The following is an 18541-nucleotide window of genomic DNA, read 5'->3' as shown; positions in this document are numbered from 1 at the left end:
TAGTATCACATTTCTGTAGTCATATGAAAGTAAATATAACTAGTATGGAATTTCACATACTTGGACCTAATTAATTTGAATAATTGGACCTAATTATATAAATGCTTCCATAAATGAAATTAAGCGTCAATACTTCCTCTAGTCGTGCCATAGTGTCTCCGCTATGAAATGAAAATAGTAACAGTAATATAAAATGGGAACCTATAAATTTGATCATTGCCACATTTCTCCAGTACACTTTCGAACTTTCAACCAACTCTCACTTTGTCAATAAAGTCTGTCACAGACAATGGAAAAAGTCAATATATGGAATATATTGGAGCCACCCTCGCATTTGGTTCGAGCCACCTCGCGAACAGGAAACAGTCACGACACGATGTAAAAAAAATGGACCAGTAGAGGCACATGAGCGAACAACGAAGAATACAAGAAGCATTGTAGAAGAAGTTTCAGTTACAGCGTAATTGTCACAGGGAAACGGTAGTGACAACGGAAAAGCGCGGAGGGAAATCGTGTTATCATTGAAACGTGTTAGAAGGAGAAAGGACGAAGGTGAAGATGCAATCGTAGCGAGTGAGGAAGAGAAAGAGCGAGGGAGAAAGAAGACCACGCGGCTCCCTCCTGAGATGACATCTCCCCGTGACCTTGGAACGGAGACTGACCTTGACCGTGTCAACCCCCACCAGGCCGGTCTAACGCGTCCCGGCTGCTCCCCCCTCCCTACCATTTCACCTCCCCACGGCAGCCAGAGTCGCGTCGTATTACGCGAATGCGATGTTGCTCGGTGCTAGCTGCTGCTGCTGCTGCTGCTGCGGCTGCGGGCATCGTTGCTGCATCGACCGGCCGCAGCACAGACTGCCAAGCCCCCTCGTCTTCCACCCCTCGACCCCCTGGCAAACCCGTCATGACCCTCCCGTCCCACCCATCGAACTACCACCAAGCAACGAGCTGCCGGCAGATCGCGTCCCACCGCCCTTTTCATTCTATATACCTATATAAACGTCTATCCACATTTCTGGTGAAAGTCGAGAGGAATCGTTATATGTAGATATCTGTGGTAAATGATGACCGTGAATACTATATAGTACAAGATGGATAAGAATGAATATGGTATACGACGTTTATACCGAGGGCATCTACAGAATTTGAAGTGAAGATATAGGATATATAATTGGATTTGATGGAATATTTGAATATCGATAGCATCGCGTGATCCACCGTGTTCCCAGTCCCAGTCAACCATATCCGTATGTTTTTCGAAAAGGCTCGTAGCGCATATAGAAGATGCGCGGGTGCGAGGCGCATCGGAACGATGGAACGATATTCACGTTGGCCGTTTTACAAGCCTCCCCTGCTAGTCGCTTTCTATTTCGTACGTGCATCGATATTGAATACCTTGAATGAAGATATACGGGCTAAGATATCTGGATTGCGACGGGTGATGTGAATTATCGCGATGGAACCCCCGTGGAAACGAGAACGAAGTGGTTCTATCGCGGCAAAAGTTTCCTACCGGACAGGCTGGATTTACAGCCACGTGGAGCGCACCGATTAGTCGCATTTTTCGCGAGGAATGTTTTCTGGAGCAACTGAATATGTAGCATGCACTGTTAAGAGAAGGAAAGGGAGAGAAGGTGCTTTTACCGTGCAGGAGCCAGCCTCCTCCTACTCCATCGTGCGAGCTGGCTTCGATACCGCTCCCAGCGTCCCGTCGCTCTTTTTCCCCACCCTTTGACTCCTTTCTCTTCCCCGCTAACCGAAATCCCATCTTTTCTCTCGCTCGCACGCCTAGGTAGCCCCACTAACACCCATCCGCGTGTTCGAACGCTGTTCCAGAGGAACCCTTTCCCAGCGGTAATGTAGGTGAAAATATAGGGTGGCGCGCGATACAAGCCGCGCTTTTTCTGCGAAGCACATCGTCTGCGATACGTTCGATTTATTTGCGACTTTTGGTTAGGAAATATATTATTGGATGAAGTTTCCCAGGGTTTGTGAATGAATAGTAAAGGATAGTATATATGTAATATATGTATAATACAAGGAACTTTTTGAGAAAAGGATGCTCTTCTGAATTTTCAAGGTCACTATGTAAAATTTAGACATCAAAGTATAGGATGACGTAATGTTTCTGCGAATTACTTTGGCATCTAGAAAACATTTAATTCGTTCGATGATTGATTTTATATGTAATTTTTTGTTGAAAAATGTGTAGCTGTCAGAAGATTATTGGCGAATTGTAAAAGATTGTTGTATTTAATACATAGTAATATGGAATGACTTAAGATAATGAAATGTCTGTAAATTTTCAGGATCACTATATGAAATTTCTAAATATTACTTCTTGTCTATTATGTTAATTTGAATACATATATCATATATAATTTAACTACGAATATGAATTCATTTTACTACATATGTTATTGCGTTCCTTCTCAAGCTTATATTTGGTACGCATTCTTTAGTATTTCTAAATAACCTTTCCTGCAAAAACTTCCTATAGTATTAAATTCAGTCTCATAAAACTTGAGAGTGCACGTGAGTTTAAAATTTCAAATCGTCCCTTGTCCTGTTCTGGAGCACAATCATTTTAGAACAGGTTCTAAAAAATTTAACATTCGTACTATAGAGAGTAGAAAAAATATCTTATCTTACACCTTCTCTCTGGTGTTTGACCTTTCTCTCTCTCTAAGTTATTTCTTATAAAACAGGAAACAACGATTGATTAACTAAATACTTTGATTAACTGATTAATTGATTAATGAACTAAATACAGTGATGTGCTGCAGCTTATACAACTTAACTCACAACTTACAACTCGTCTTACACTACTTCTTGGCTCTGTATTCTCTACACTACTCTCTACATTGCTGTCTACATTACTCTGCCGCAACGCAACTCTCTCGCAACTCTCTTCGCAATTCTACTCTGTTCACGGCTACCTTTTATATTACATTTTGGTATGCACACAGATGTGGATGACCCATGGTCAAGCACACCTTTCTTAATTACTCCCATGTCGTAAGCGACCGCGGGTATATGGCTCATCCGTCCGCACTTATATTGCTCTTATTACCTGGGGTACATTAGGGTTTCCCCCTGATACTACAGTACAATGGAAATAGTTGAAACGAGCATAAAAATGAACATTAAAGTTTTCTGTACACAATGTAAAATAGAAGGTCGATAAGAGGTAGCGATAAATGGAATAACAAACAACACGCAATAGCGTTCCTTGATTACGAACGGTTTTAATGAAATATCTTGTGTCATCGAGGCAATTTTTATACTCCAAATTGTCTCGATGATGGATTTGTATAGGGAGAAAGAAATATCAGTGGCGAATCTCGAATCAGAGTTCAAGGTAATAAGAACAGTGAAACTGTTTTGTCACAAAGAGCTGCCTTTCAAATTAATGTCAAACATACTCGACCCTTACGCCCTCTTTATACAAAGTAAATCACTGTACAGATTTGTAGAATTAATATCACTAAACTATTACATTGAAATATACCAAGATATCTATAGACATGGAAAAAGTTAGATGAATGGTAATAAATTTTTGATACTATTAAAACTGTCATTAGATAATATTACATATCAATTATTATTTTTTGGATACGTAAATACATATGTATTCTAATATTAAACAGATATGATTTATTAATATGATTTCGTAAAAATCTTTTTTCAGTATAACATTTTAAATAACCCGCCACTGCAGAAGACAAAACTGTCGACGAGTGACTAACATAATTTAGGCTATTCCAAACAATTATACAGTATATACATGGATGAATAAATATTGAGATATACACTTTGAACTTGTGTCAATTAGACACATTAGATTCTTTACATATTCGTCTACAGAAATTACTATTTAAATTATACTGTCACGCCATGTGCTTCCCGGCAACGTCCGTAAAGAACGAGCATCGACGGAACGTTGTTTTTCTAACGCTTAAAAATTCAGCAACAACGGAACGTATTTCTTCCCAGCAGTGGTCATAAATAGATAAGAGCTTAAAATGTGTTTCAGACTTACCCCTGTCGAATTTTTTCCCTTCTGGATCGATGTCTTTTACGTTGAAAATATCCTCGAACAGCACACCCGCCATTTTAGACACTTCTGATAGTGCTGCCCCCTCGTAAGGAATGTTAAATTTACATCCGAGAATGTAATTCAGAAATGTGTGATTTTCGTCATTAGAAATTTATGAAGTATGAAAGAACTATATACAGTGTAAGAAATGTCAATATTTAATTTTTATAAATATTAATAAGTCTTGTGGACCATGCCAAAGGTTATTTTTACAAAGTTTTACCTTAAAGTAGAAAATTAACATTTTCCGAAAATGTATTATTTGCAATAATTTATTTTCTTATAGTGAGAATGTAATGGAAACTATGTATTTCGATTTGAAATATCTATGCTTTTTGAAGTTGTATTGGTAATAGAATCGTGATAATGAACTGCAGCTTTCTGCATTTGTAGCAAAACACCAATATAATTAGGAAGTAATGATGTTTATTAGATTTAAAACTCAGATAACCTTGAAAGCTCGATAACAATTAGGCAGAGGGAGCCACCGTACAGGTTTACAGATTTTACGCAGCACAATTATATATCCTTTTACGCAGTTCAAGCGGGTCCTATCGTGATATATGTATAGCAATAAGTCTCGACATTGATATAACGCGTTACGTAAAATTAGGGATTTCATAATGTTGCGCAATCACTAGGAAATCTGCAGAAAGTTACCATCGAATATGAAAGATTACGTATATGAATTTACATATCTACTGAGTGCAATGCATACTTCAGAATATGATTTTTCATCTAGAAGTATCTCGCGTTATTATTCTTTCAATTACACATTTTACATGATCAAAAAAGTTCAATATAACTGTTTTTTCCCAAATTGTTAGAAATATGTGGATTCAAAATATTCTCACAGAATATCATATTAAGATCTTTTGTAGTATATATTATCTTAGGTTACCGAACTACGCAATCTATGTTTCGTAAAAAAGAATATTAAGTAATTTTATCCTTTTTAAACAATTTTGCAATTGATAATTTCAGATTAGAGGTCAGCACAAACTGGGATGATGATGTAGCACCATCTACCGCCATAATATGAAACCGTACCTACGAAATAAAATGTCGGTTTCCTAAATATATTGTGAATCAAACAAAACGATTGTTTTCTTGTTCAATATTCCTCGTTATTTAACATGAGTGATGAGGAAGATACTCTTCTTAACGAAAATAAAGATCAGGTAGATATTCATATATGATATTTCTTTCCTATTTTCGTAACAAACATAATGTAGGTTAATTTATCGTAAATGGAATAGGTTATATTTATATTGAGGAAAAGTCAGAACTACTTTTAAAACCATGGGAAATTTTAATAATTGTATAAATTTTTACTAATTAGGATGAAATTAGGAAAGAGCTCTCACAAATGAGTTTCGAAGATCTGCAAAAGCTAAAAGAGAAATTAGGTTCTAAAATATACAAGGAAGCATTGTTTGGTCCACGGAAGGTTAACAAGAAAACTGAATTTAAACGAGAAAATAAAAACAGACCGCGTGAAATATCTTCAAAGAAGCCTGTTTCACGATTCAGAGAAGTGGTGCAGGTAAAGAAGTATATTCCAAGAGACCCTCGATTCGATAGTCTATGTGGCACATATGATCCGAAGAAATTTAAAAAAAATTATATGTTCATTAATGAAATAAAAGACAATGATATCAAAGAATTAAAAAAGAAATTGGTTGAGAGTAGAGACCCAAAAGAGATAAAGAAGATCAAATACCTTATGCAGAGATTGGAAAATCAATTACACGAGGAAAAAAGAAGAAATTTGAAAGAACAAAAAGAGTATGAAGAAAAGAAAGAGATTGCAGAAGCCATCAGACGTGGTGAAAAACCAGTATTCAAAAAGAAGTGTAAGTAGACATATAAGATATTAATAACTGTAGCTCTATAATGTGTATTTTATAGTGACTCTATTATTCTTTCCTTACAGCTGAAAAACGAATTTTGGACTTAGTTTCTCAATATGAGGAACTGAAGAATTCAGGCAAATTAAAGAAACATATACAACGATTGCGCAAGAAGAATCAACAAAGGGGCAGACGAAAGTTAGCATCAGCAGACTCTGAATAAAAGAACAAGGTATATGTGAAATTAAAATTTATACAAATTAAACACAGCTGGAATAATTACAGATGTATATAAGTGTAATAAATACTATGATAGTTAAAGTAAGCTCTCTTCCATTCATTTAGTCGCGCCTGTCCTGTAACAAATGTTTACGCCTGTGTGCTGAAAGTACCAGTCAGGAAGGTAGGATAAAGAGTGCTTTATTAATTATGTATTTTTTATTTAACATCAAAAGTAATGACACTTGGGTTGGACAATGTCTCTCGTTTCTTCCTTAATGTAATTCACGTGTGAAAACAGAACTTACAGAATAATCAATATGAAAGGAATCGTCAATCAGAAGAGATTGTTTGGTAGAGCGGTGTACATTTTCTTTTCATTTATCTCTGAGCGTGTACGTGTGTATATCTCTCTCTATGTTCGCACGTGTCTCTCAGCGTGTGTGGTGTGTATGTGTGTGGGGTGTGTATCATATATGCGGCGCTAAAACGAAAAACAGAAAAAGAGTATGAAACCCGTATGGAAAAGGCGGACCATTTAAACAGACCACCTTCTCGTGGGTCACCGTTCATGCGCGATCCGTTTGTCCGTCTGCAGTTATTTAAAATATGTACAATATTAATAAAACATCATTCATTTTTTTTTTTGTTTATATTTTAATCATTCAATGATTCTGTTGTGATGTGGCGGGCTGTGCAGGGGCGACGTTTCACAGAATTCTCGTGACACTGTTCTTTATTATTTTAAGCATTTGTTTTCTTTTTTATCTCCTCCTCAATTCCCAGATTTTTGATTCTATTTTTTGAACTCGAATATTTTACTGCCAATTATTATTGTGTTCGATCGCGGCAACAGAAAAGCGAAGAATCCGTTATATTAAAACACACGATCTCTCGCCCACATTCACACATTTCTCTTTTTCTCCCGCTCTTTTACGCCGATTCACCCGAAAAACCAGTTTTGCGACGATTGCGTTGTTTTTGGCGAGATTACCCGTTTGCAGAACACGAAAAGATTTGCGACTCGTTTACCGAGGATTGTCTTTTCCTATGAATCCGCGGGCGTAATACAAGTGAGAAGAAAACGATGGCGTCGCCGAAACGAGGGAATACAATATAGCCGCAAATCCATCCGCGTAACCGGAAACGTTGCGAAAAGAAAACAAAGAAGAAAAGAAAAACACGGTTTCGTACGTAAAAGGATCACTGAAGATGTATGTATCTCTAAATATGACGCGTTTCAAGAAAAAAAAAGAAAAAAATATATATATAAAAGAGAAAGAAATAAAAGATCGATGTATCACGCGCACAGAACGAAGCAAAAGCGGATTCTCTCGTTTGTGTCCCGCTCAGTCCGCCGCAAGATATTGTGGTCTTAGACCGAATTTTTTTTCCTCTCATCGCCACTTTTCCTTGATTTTCTATTTTTTCTCTCTCTCGCGCGCTCTCTCTCTCCCTTACTCTCATCATCGTCGTCGTTATACTTTTCATATCTTTATCTTTGTTCTCTTTTTTTTTGTTCGCTTATACGTACTTTGTTTTTTTTCTTCAACAACACGATCTAGACTAAACCATATATAATAATTACATCTAATAATATCTTATTGTAACATGTATTATATTATAATTATTATTATATTATTAATGTTTAAATTATTTGCCTAAAGTAAAGAGGCGCACGACGGCAAAGCATTTTTTTTGGGCTCCTACGCCCCCCGGGCACGGAACACCCTGTCGACAAACCACGGATCCTCCGATCCAGCTCCGGTACCCATGTCGGGAGCGATTTTACTGAAATGAATGGGCCAATGCATCATCCCCCCTACCGCCATGCTTATACCTCGCTATCACTCCTCGATCTCTCTTCTTTCCGATTCTATCTTTCTTCTTTTCGTTCGCGTCCTATCTCAAAACACGGGGATCCGCTGAAGGCAATCTGTTTCCCATTTTTTGTTTTTCTTTTCTTTTCTTTTTGTTTGGTTCGATTTCGTTGTGACAGGAATGATCGATCTTTCTAGATAACACACACACGGAGCTATCGGTATACACTGTCCCGCAACGTGAAACCAAGAAACACCATGAAAAACGGAATTAACTGGCATAACATTGAACATCTCTCTGCTTCTCAACATCTAGCACTGTAACGACTGATTCATGTTTTTTATTTCGACAATTTTCGAGCATCTCCCTCTTCCGCGAAGAAGAAGAGAACTGGGGACGTTTTTTTAATGTGATCATTTCGCATGTACTTTTTTGTCGGTGTGTAATCAAAGTCCGAGTTCGACGAGCAACGCGACGGTACACTGCTGCCCTCTATCTGTTTCTCCTTCTCACTTTTTTCTTTCCTGTCCCGGTTTCTTTCAAAGAGTTATCAGTTGGATTTAAATGACGATCCACGTGTCTCAAAAAACGATTCGGTTAAAGCTTCGCCGGTCCTACCGAATTTTTTTGATTGAATTTGATTATTCAAAATTCAACATGGTTGTTACGTGTTTGTGAACGGGGTCGAATAATTCAACCAGCCCCTCGCGCGCACAACAGAGAAAATTCATCGGAAGGGCTGGAGGAAAGTCGTAGCCCTTGGAATATATATTTCTTTTTTATATTCGCGAACATGGTAAAATTCGGCGGGATTGGCAAGCGAAGAACGTGTTACGCGTGTACGGCACCTCGAGAACACCTCGATTATTGAACACTTAGGGTAGTTTTGGGGCCAGGGCCGCCGAGCGAGCGTCACCCTTCGTCTACCTGAATCCTCGACGGTCCGTTCGCCTTGATTCGCGCGGAACAGAGGAACCAGAGAACGTGGTAAACACATCGAGGCTGTTCGTTGATTTCGGGGTATCGTCGCAATTATGGCAAACGACGATGAAATTTATTCGACAAACGAGTTTGTCATTACCTACGCTCCGCCCCGGTTCTCCGCTCGAAACGAAGCGCCCTCTTCACCGACGTTGCCAGCGCATGCGCGCGCGTACACATCGAAAAGCCGCGAAAGCGAGTAACAAGGATTCAAAATTGTTATATAGGCAAAAAGAGAAACGAAAACGAATTTTTGTTGGTATGCGTTTTTTTTCACATCGAAGAAGCTCGAAATAAGACCTGATATGATCGCACGTCTCGGATCGTCCCGGCCCGAAAAGTCGCGTGGCAGGCATTTTAAGTCACCTTCGTTCGTTTTGTTCATTTTTTTTTAGATTTTTCTTTTTGTATTGTTGGTGGTGGCTTGTTGTTGCTCCTACAAAATTCGAAGGGGCGTTGTTTCGATACTGACACACACATACACACGACAGACCGCGGGTTGGTGGTACAGGGCGTTCTGCGTTCGGGGGTCAATATGATTTATAGCGAGCTGTCCCGCTGGCGTTTTTAAACCTATGAAGAAACTAAGAGAATGAATTTATACCTTTTTTTTCCTTTACTTTTAGTTTCGCCTAAGTAAGAATGTTTTTTTTACTGTTTTTCATCTGTCTGTATTTTTTTCTCGTTTCCACTCTGTGCTTTTCCTACATCATTACCATCCTCTACTAGCATTTTTTAATATCCTGTTACCTCGACTATCATAGCGCCCTCACCCATGGAAACCACATAGCCCCCAGAGTAGCGCAACTATTTTGAATTCTTGCATGTCTACTTAGCTCGTCTTTTCTTCTTTTCTTTTAATCAATAACATTTCTGTAATTTATTTGTCCAGTTTCGTCGGTGGTACGCAGGTTGTCCAGTTCAATGGCTCCCAAAACCGTGACCACCGCTTTACCATTTGCTCGCGCGCAACTTAAACAACGTGTATCTTCTCTATTCTTACTATGTCCGTCTTCTTCTTTGTTTCTTCGTTTATCTAGTTTATGTATTCTCTTCCGTTGGTAGTGATTCAGTTGATAGTTACTTATTATACTGTCTGTTTGCCGCCTTCGTTCCCCGTGCTGCCCCCGCGCGTCTAATATCTTTCTTCTTTCTTCTCTTTTCTTCCTTTCGCATTCTCATTTTCAGCTTTCTTTTTTTTGCAGTCCAATCCTGGCCCGTTCTCTTCATTCGCGTAGCAGTTCTCATGCAGAGACTCACAAACTACTAGAATATCTACACGATGCGACTTCTGGCTTCTTCGACAGCTACTCGGATTTTAAAGACTCGAACCGAACGACATTACTTGTAATAAGAATAATAATGAGTACTGTAAACGCGCTTCCATTACTTCTGTATTCTTATTCTTTTTTGCTGTTTTTTTGTCATTTTTTAAATTTCTTCAAGGTTCTTTTTATTATGCTCTCTCTCATTCTCGCTCACTCCCTCTCTGTCGCGTTATGAATAACTTTTAGGGCGTGCCAATCTAGCGTACTGATTTTCTCGTTCCATTGTTATTTTTTTCTTTAATTAACAATTAAGAAGTTTCTATGTAAGACTGTAGGTGTCACGAGACGTCTATCTGTAAATACGTTTTTCTTTCGTGTGTGTCGACTGCGAATGATATATTCTCGTTATCGATTCTTAAACTTCTGCATCAGTGTAACATTTATAATACCGCTCTTATTTATTTATTTTTTTTTAAATCGTGACTACATTGCATTTTTTAATTCTTTTTTTTAAACTCTTAACAAGGGCGTGCCAATCTAGCGCAGTGTTCTTTTGCTCCTTTACTTAAAGGGATGCCTATATGAATATTTTTTTCTCTGATATCACAAGACATCTAACGGAATGCTCCATCGATGCTAAGTTATCCGCTTTTTTTTTTCTCTAAAAGATTCATCCATGTCGTACACCCGTCGACGTTCATACGGACGTGCGCGTTATCCGACGATTTGTCGCCATTTTCAGTATCCCTCCGTTTCCAAAAAGATACACGGGTGTCCACTGCCGGGCTTGTACTTTTCATACAGTCTCTTTTCTCCTCGATGACTCCATTCGACGCCGTTTTTCTTCTTTTTCTTCATATTCTCGTGTCTTAGGCCCTACTATTTATGTACTTCTTCTTTATCATACGTTCGTCGATGATCAGATGGCAGCACTAATCCCTATAAACCTCGTGAATCATATCAGACGTGTGTGTACCCGGAAGTTTGAAGTCTTCCCGACGACGTTGCTCGTAGAACCCTTTATTGTTTCTTCGTCGATTCCTTCGATGTTTCTCGAACGACGAACTCTCTGTTTAATGATACACCGGCACGCGCGTGCAAGCAACTCGCAGAGCCAGAACGACGAACGTTTTCTTCTTCTTATTTTTCTCATACAACTTCTTCTTTTTTCTTCTCCCTTTTCTTTCTTCCACTTCGTATTTCGTTCTTGTTTTGTACTTCACACACCATCTAACGAGAGTGCTCGCAAGCCACTTATCTACTCCCACGCGAGAAGCGCTTTTTATTGTTTATTCAGTAAAACAACAGCAAGACACTCTATATTGTAATGACTATGGCTATGGTTCGTTCGACGATTCGGCTCGGCTGATGCGAATTGTCCCCATCTAAAATAATATCATCATCACGCGACAGTACGGTTAGACCCGAATAGCACGCCCCATGGGTAAAATATGTGTGTGTGTGTATTTAACGTGAGTGATTTTTAACGTTTTCATCTTTTTTTCCCATTGTTTAGTTGTTTCATGTTTTTTTGTTTTTTTGGTTTTGTTTCGTATATTTTTTTTGCTCATTTTTTAGTTATTAGTTTCTCGGTGTATATCTGCGTGGGTAATATGCATATCTCACTCTCTCTTTCTCTCATCATTCTCTCTGCATCTCTCGCTCTTGTAACTCTTGCGCGCGCGCTCTGCGTGTATGATTAAATTTTTCTTCGCGTTTAATAGTAAGTTTCTTGCTCGAGCCAGCCTCCTGGATTCCGGCGGAGGTAGAATCGTCTCGTCTCGTCGTAGATGAAGATGGCGAACATGAAGGGAATTGCGGGCAGCCACCAAACGAATCTGAAATACACGACAACGTATTAACTATTCTGTTCTTTTTATTTGTGTCTTATTTGTAGGAACATAAGGTCACGTTTCTACATATATAAAGTATACATGTAACTAAGTAAAAGGTGGCTATATACATGGAAATGTGATTCAGGATACCTTGAACGATTGGAAACATGAATGAAAAGGGAAATAATATCTAAGGAATCTAAAAAGCTAACGTTATTATTGTTATGTTAGAAACGCGCCTTAAGCTCTTAGATTACATTCAAGATACTTAAGAAACATTGCTTTGTTATAATGAGCATATTATTATGAAGATATAGAGACCCAAGGTATTTGACATTAACAATTAGAAATTTGAATAAAAAGGAGCAAATATCTAGGCAATTAAAAGACTGAATTATTATTATATTAGAAACATGTCTTAAGCTTTTATATTTCATTTAAAGTACTCAGAAAAAAAAGAAGTACTAGATACTTGTTCCATCGTTTGCAGAATTTCTTCTAATCTTGAGAAGAGTGCACGGTATAAAATCATTTTTTTACACGTGTCTTGGATATAAAAAAATGATTTACAAAACGTATTAAACGTAATTAAAGGCTTACTTGAGAGGGAACATGCGGAGACCCTTGTCCATGCCGGGTGTGTAGCTTAGGAACGCGGCGAGGGCGGTCTCGAATATTAAACCAAAGTTCAGGGCCCAGTTTCTCATTCCCTGGTGGATGATGGAATTACGTCGCGTCTTACAAACGATCAGATCGGCCCACTGCACGATAACGATCGAAACGAAGAATGCTGTGTGGCAGGTGAATTCCAGTGTCTTACGATCCCTGTATGTCTGTGAAAATATAATGAGAATATAAGTGAAAATTATTCTTAACTTTAATTTCTGAAATTTATATTTAAATATTTGATAGAAGAAATAAATTATGATTGAGATTTGAAACAATTCTGGAGATTTGTTATTTGATAGTTTCTTAGAATTTACCCATTCCTGGCCATAGCTGTCACGAAGATCATTGATAGCCTTGGAGTCCCATTGTTTTCGAATACCGAAAAGATGCAGCGGCAGGAATCCATTTTCAGCCATAATTACGAAGTAGACGAAGAAGCCGGCGGCTGCCTGGATCATACCGATCTGACCATACGCCATCGAAATAAGCCTGTGCATAGAGAATTCCATTTAGATAGTCGTCGATCGCTCGGAATCATGGGTTTTGCAATAAGATTCTGACTTTCAAGGAATTCATTTCTGTTTCAGTGTACTAACAATTTCTTCAGAAACGAGGAAAAGTATATATACGATATGCAAAAAATAGAAAAAGAAGGTTTCAATTAAAAATTAAAAAGAACATGTACATAGTTCATGCTCGGCTCTAATTTCTTTACCGTTCTAGGCATTCGAGAAATCTAAAAAAATTCTAGAATACTTATCAATGTCTCTGTTATGTTGCATTATGGTTTGTTAAGTGAAATATCAAATACTCTTTCCAATAAAAATAGAAATTCGGATAAAGAAAATCGAAAAGTGAAACTTTACTACGGCCTTACCTATACGAATCGAGCAAAGATGATTATTGTTTTAAAATAAAAATCTATTATTTCGTATAAATGTTCGAATGAAAATAAAAACGTCCGTATTGAAGAAGACTTTTGAAGTTATTTTAAAAAAGCATCAATTATTCACAAAGGGACTACCTAAGGTATCAACAAAGCTATCCCTACTTTCTATATCCTAGGTATATTTTTAAAGAATAAAAGACCTTCCTTTTCCTAGGAAAATATTATTGGAAACCCTTTGAAAGTCAGACGAAGCATCTGTATGTGTCTGCCACTAATCATCTAAGTTCGCCTCTAACAGCCTAAGGTGGTGTTCATACGGAAGCTGTAGTCACCTAGGATTTGAAATGCGGATTACTTACCGACTCGGAACGCAGGCGGTAACGATCGGTTCTTCACACTGATGCATGCCACACAAAGCGCAAGGCACAAAGACGCACACATTTTTCATGGTTACTCATCATCAAGCCTCACGGTGTATTTTCTCAAAAAGATAAACAATAATCGAGCTTCCTACATGCAGATTTTGGTGCACATGCAAAAGGTAGCTCGGTGAAGCCGTGAGATTTGACGTGGTCAGCAAACGTATCGAAGCAGCATCAAGTATTCATTAGCATCCGTGTGTGATAATTTCATTATAGAGCTAACTATGTGCCTGGTTGTTTTCTTGAACCTTTTATACTTTGCTACAAAATACGTGGCCATAAGAATATTGGAACTTTCGGTCGATTGATTTATCGTTTTAACAGATTAGTATTTTTAGGAATCGATTGGAAGTTATACAATTTTTAGAAGTTCCACGAGCTTCAATCAACCTCGAATTTAATTACCGAAATTCAATATGATAAAATCCTTCGAATTTGTGTAAACGCACAAGTTTCATTAGGGACCTACATATTTTACAAGCTCTATGTAATAAAGTTGCTATAGTTAACGTAATAAATACTTAATCATCGTCAGTAAATACTTAATCGTATCAAATTCGATCACTACAATTTAATACACAGAATAGCAGGAAAATTTATCCCTATTCGAATTTCACACGAAGATTTACTACTATCAAGATTATTATTATTATATTTCATAAACAACCAGTTCACATCGATTAGTTCCACAACCATAATAATATCATTCCCATGCACCAGGCCGCGTGTCACGCATTATCATCAGTCAATTAGCTTGGTCAGGCGTTGCAGATCGAATAAAGAAAACGAAGAAAAATCATGGCGTATAGTTTGTAAATCAACGGATCTCGCGTGTGAGGCACGCGGCGAAAGATTTCATCGGTCAAGAATATTAGGATAGAAAATAGAGCGGGCAGTAAGGCGCGTCGTCGAAGATTATAAAATAAATTACAAGCTGTTAGTGACCCATTATCTCTCGTTCGTGTTATCACTTCATCGTAGTCAGCCTTTTAATAACGTAAAATTGACTTGTTGATTATTCTGAACGTTGTTCAGGCCGTGCACGTTTCTATCACTATCATCGTTATTATATTACTTTTTCTATAAATCACGAAGCAGCTCAGCTTAGTTTTGCTCATTCTTATTAACTTGTTAACTTTTTTCGCACTTTTCCTCTACTAATCTATTTTTTCTTCTTTTTTTTTGATTGTCGATACTTTCTAAGTTTCAGCTTTAGTACACATCGCACACATACGTAGTGCAATGGCTACGAAAATACGTGTAAATCGTTTGTAAAAGAAACAAATAAAAGCTGGACCACAAGTTTTTTTTTTAATTAGGCGCAAGACGAATCGGCGGTTAGTTTCGTTCGAGCCGTTCGATCGAATCTTTTTCTCTAAGTGTGGCAAAAGCATTTGGCATTCCCAACACTGTAACTGTTCCTAGATTAGGTTACTTGCTTGTGCTATCACTAATCAACTAATTTTCCTAGAGACTTTGTGTTACTTTGAGCCTTCGTCGAGGCTTTGTAGAGTGTCAACCGAGACTCTTTCAGATCTTTTATCTTCTTTTCTTATTTTATTATCGTTTTCTTTTTTTTTTACCGATCTTATCTTTTTTCGTTCATCTTTCTGACAAATCTCTCGACCAAACTAATTTTACAAAATTGTTATCACATTTACTCGGTTTAATGGAACTTTAATCGATACTATATTTCTTTTTTATTTTGTTTCAAGTGTTTTTGATTCGGGAGAAGAAATTGGTCGCGATTTCGACTTTGTGTTTACGTGTGTGAAATTTCTCAAGTATTTTCCGTGTCTTATCATTTTTTCTCAACGGAGTGCAGACGAAAGTGCACACAATAAAATACGATATAAAAAGAACAATTTATCATTGTCGCGTGCAGTAAGAAAATAAAGATCAAGCGAGTGACCATCGAGACAATGAGAGATCTGTAGTTCAGAAATAAAACGTATGACTCCGACATTTCAGTAGACACTCTGTCAATGGTGTGTAACAATCATGTGTTCCGTGTGTTATTTGCGTACGTATGCGTACACACATACGTACGCGTCCAGTGTGGTGCGTAAGACAGGCCAAATATTAATTAGAAATTTCTAATTCTCTTCTTAATTAATAATTTCTTCATACTTCGTATCAATTTTATATAACTTGTTATATCATATTATATAAATAATTTTCTTTTCGAATAAAAAGAATTTTTGCTGGTTAATATGAGGACGTAAGCTTTGTCGAAAATTCGTCAGAGATGTTTGAGAACACAATTTTACACATTTAATAAAATCCTCACGAATCCTACCGATTCAATTTTTCGAATTCTGGATTTAAATCTCAGGGCTCTACGGAAGAAATTTACACGATTTCGAAACTGACTGGCCGATTTGCTATTCGAGATTCATTGCTCAATATCATTTCCATCGAATAAAAAATATCCATTCGAATGCCTTTCGAACTTTCCTTAATTCTCAAAGGTATAATACGATCCTTCGAACTTCAACAATTCTACGAAATTCACGATAATTTATCTCGAACACCACTGACTTGATTAATCTCCGATAAAAATTCTAAGATCATCTAGGAAGCTCTTTTCTATACAGAAGCTATCAAAAACTATGAAATTCTCAGTCTAGAAAAAGAAAACAAAGAAGATAACATAAAGAGGTAAAGCTATAAACAAAGTCTCTCAGAATAATCAGCAGCAAAGATTTGACCATCCAGCGCACCGTGTATCTGTCTGTATGTCTCTCTGTATATGAATATGCATGTATCTTTGTACGTTTCTTTGTACGTTATATGTAAGTACGTGTTCGTGTTCGAATGTTAATATGCGTCTGCAGCTTTGGGTGTGAGTGCATGGGTTTTTGCTAGATAATAGATTGGTTTCTCTGGTGGGTAGTTGGGAGACCCACCTTCGGTTGACAAGATTGTCTCTGTAAGGATCGCGGGGCTGGCGTTTCATAATGTCCGACTCCGGTGCCTCGTAAGCTAGCGAGATGGCCGGCACCTGCCATCCACCATTGATTAGAAAAAATACGTGTACCAAGCACCCCGTACACCGTACAAGATAGATATATATACACACATGTATGCATATTTACATTATATTTACAAGATTAAAGTGCAGACGAAAGAGCCAGGAAGTGCCACGTGATCTTACACTTGTAGTCAATACAGAGCTGACCAAGGAAAAAAAGAGAGATTCGTGGCTGTTTTCCATTGGCCGTGGTTCCTACATTTCCTCTCGTTTCGTTCTTCCCACAGGAAAATTATAACGAAACTTTCGTACGCTTACCTCCTGGGGAACAACTACCAAGGGGCTGATCTTCCGCTGAATTGCAACTTTTATTGTTACGTATATTTATAATTACGTATAACATTACGTAAATATCTTTGTATGTATGTAAAGATATGAAAAGTAGCAATATCGATACCGAAAGTACGATATAATCTTCCATCGTTTCTTTGCGAGTTTGTAAGTTTGCTTCATTCAGCGTTCGAAGAATCGGTCCTCTGAAACGAAGGGAAGATACGCGTAATATTTCGCACATTGAACGTGACTGGAGGATCGTGAAAAGGTTCCTCGAATCACGAATGTGATCTGTGTAGAAATATTCCGTGTAGAATAATCACGATCACTTTCATCTAGACTTCCTTACTTTTTCCTGCACCTCGAGTACGTATAATTTAAGCTTCAGTTTTGTTAGTACGTATCTCCACAGGCATATGACCCCTCGATGCACAGAGAGACGTTGTCACGACAACATTTTCAACGCTCGTTTGTCCTCTTACGATATTCTCGAAAAATGTTGACGAATCAGTAAACCGGAAAATATTCCACATACTCAATGGAAAAGAAACAGATAGGCTCTCTGGTGCACGAGGGATCGTGAATGTCCTTGTTCCTCCCATGTTATATTAATATAAAATGCACATCGGGCCCGGTGAGAGTCACGAGCATCAGATGATAAATTTCGATCGGCGAAGAAAGGTGGGTATCTTTATAATAATTAAAAAAGTATGTCTCGCTCGGTCGTTCAGCGGTCGTTAGAAAGTTGCCAGTCGCAGAAGTGGTAGAAGGCAGCGGCGGTAGGCAGCGCATTACAGAATAAAATGTGAGAGGACTGTAAAGAATAAAAAACTGCAAAGAAGAGATCATGACGCCTAAAAAAAATGGTACAAAGTGGTGCCATATTTATTTTGTTCCGTCTCAGATTACTTCTTTCGTATTTCTCTCTCTCCCTCTCTTTCTCTCTTTCTCTCTCTCTCTCTCTCTCTCTCTCTTCCTATTTTTCTTAATCATCTTATCGTATTTCCCTTCGGTCACAGTATCTTTCGTCTCGTTCGTTACGGTTCGTCTTATGCGTGGATACAACTTATGAAAGTATAACAAATGGTTAAATAGGTGATATAGTAGATCAAACAGTGGATAATATAAAATATAGAGGTAGTAGCAGCGGCACAGCTGTGTGACAATAGAGTATTTAA

General features: G+C 37.8%; 3 protein-coding genes across 10 annotated transcripts in view; 1 reads left to right on the top strand and 2 right to left on the bottom strand.

Annotated features, from left to right (window-relative positions):
- The window catches only part of Rpb8 (DNA-directed RNA polymerases I, II, and III subunit Rpb8), a 72995-nt gene extending 68812 nt beyond the window's left edge, over positions 1-4183 (bottom strand). The window contains exon 1 of the mRNA XM_069125584.1: positions 4043-4183. Within this exon, the coding sequence (XP_068981685.1) occupies positions 4043-4115 (73 nt within the window). The 5' untranslated portion in view covers positions 4116-4183. The remainder of the gene's footprint in view (positions 1-4042) is intronic.
- A 947-nt stretch (positions 4184-5130) lies between these two features.
- LOC138186066 (ribosomal RNA processing protein 36 homolog) lies at positions 5131-6277 on the top strand. Its single transcript, XM_069125582.1, has 3 exons — positions 5131-5280; positions 5442-5955; positions 6036-6277. Exons 1-3 carry the CDS (start codon positions 5236-5238, stop codon positions 6173-6175), a joined length of 699 nt encoding a protein of 232 aa, XP_068981683.1. The 5' UTR covers positions 5131-5235; the 3' UTR covers positions 6176-6277.
- A 3538-nt stretch (positions 6278-9815) lies between these two features.
- The window catches only part of Atpalpha (sodium/potassium-transporting ATPase subunit alpha), a 163451-nt gene continuing 154725 nt past the window's right edge, over positions 9816-18541 (bottom strand). For 7 of the 8 annotated variants that reach the window (XM_069125567.1, XM_069125559.1, XM_069125563.1 and 4 more), the window contains 3 exons: positions 13060-13234; positions 12677-12909; positions 9816-12079 (listed from right to left, as the gene is read on the bottom strand). In XM_069125567.1, the coding sequence (XP_068981668.1) occupies positions 11959-12079; positions 12677-12909; positions 13060-13234 (529 nt within the window). In that variant the 3' untranslated portion in view covers positions 9816-11958. Of the gene's footprint in view, positions 12080-12676; positions 12910-13059; positions 13235-16965; positions 17061-18541 lie in introns of all 8 variants that reach the window. The other variant, XM_069125560.1, reaches the window with a different exon arrangement.

Source organism: Bombus flavifrons, chromosome 13, assembly GCF_040668555.2.
Source record: "Bombus flavifrons isolate JBK064 chromosome 13, iyBomFlav1_principal, whole genome shotgun sequence".
NCBI lineage: Eukaryota > Metazoa > Arthropoda > Insecta > Hymenoptera > Apidae > Bombus > Bombus flavifrons.
The sequence above is the reverse complement of the archived record's forward strand: the minus strand, read 5'-3'. Positions and strand labels throughout refer to the sequence as shown.

What these genes read in the sequence shown, in the direction of transcription:
- LOC138186066 (XM_069125582.1), top strand. Translation starts at nt 5,236, where the DNA reads ATGAGTGATGAGGAAGATACTCTTCTTAACGAAAATAAAGATCAG. An exon ending in TTAACGAAAATAAAGATCAG is followed by an intron (nt 5,281 to 5,441) that starts GTAGATATTCAT and finishes TTTACTAATTAG; the next exon opens with GATGAAATTAGGAAAGAGCT. An exon ending in ACCAGTATTCAAAAAGAAGT is followed by an intron (nt 5,956 to 6,035) that starts GTAAGTAGACAT and finishes CTTTCCTTACAG; the next exon opens with CTGAAAAACGAATTTTGGAC.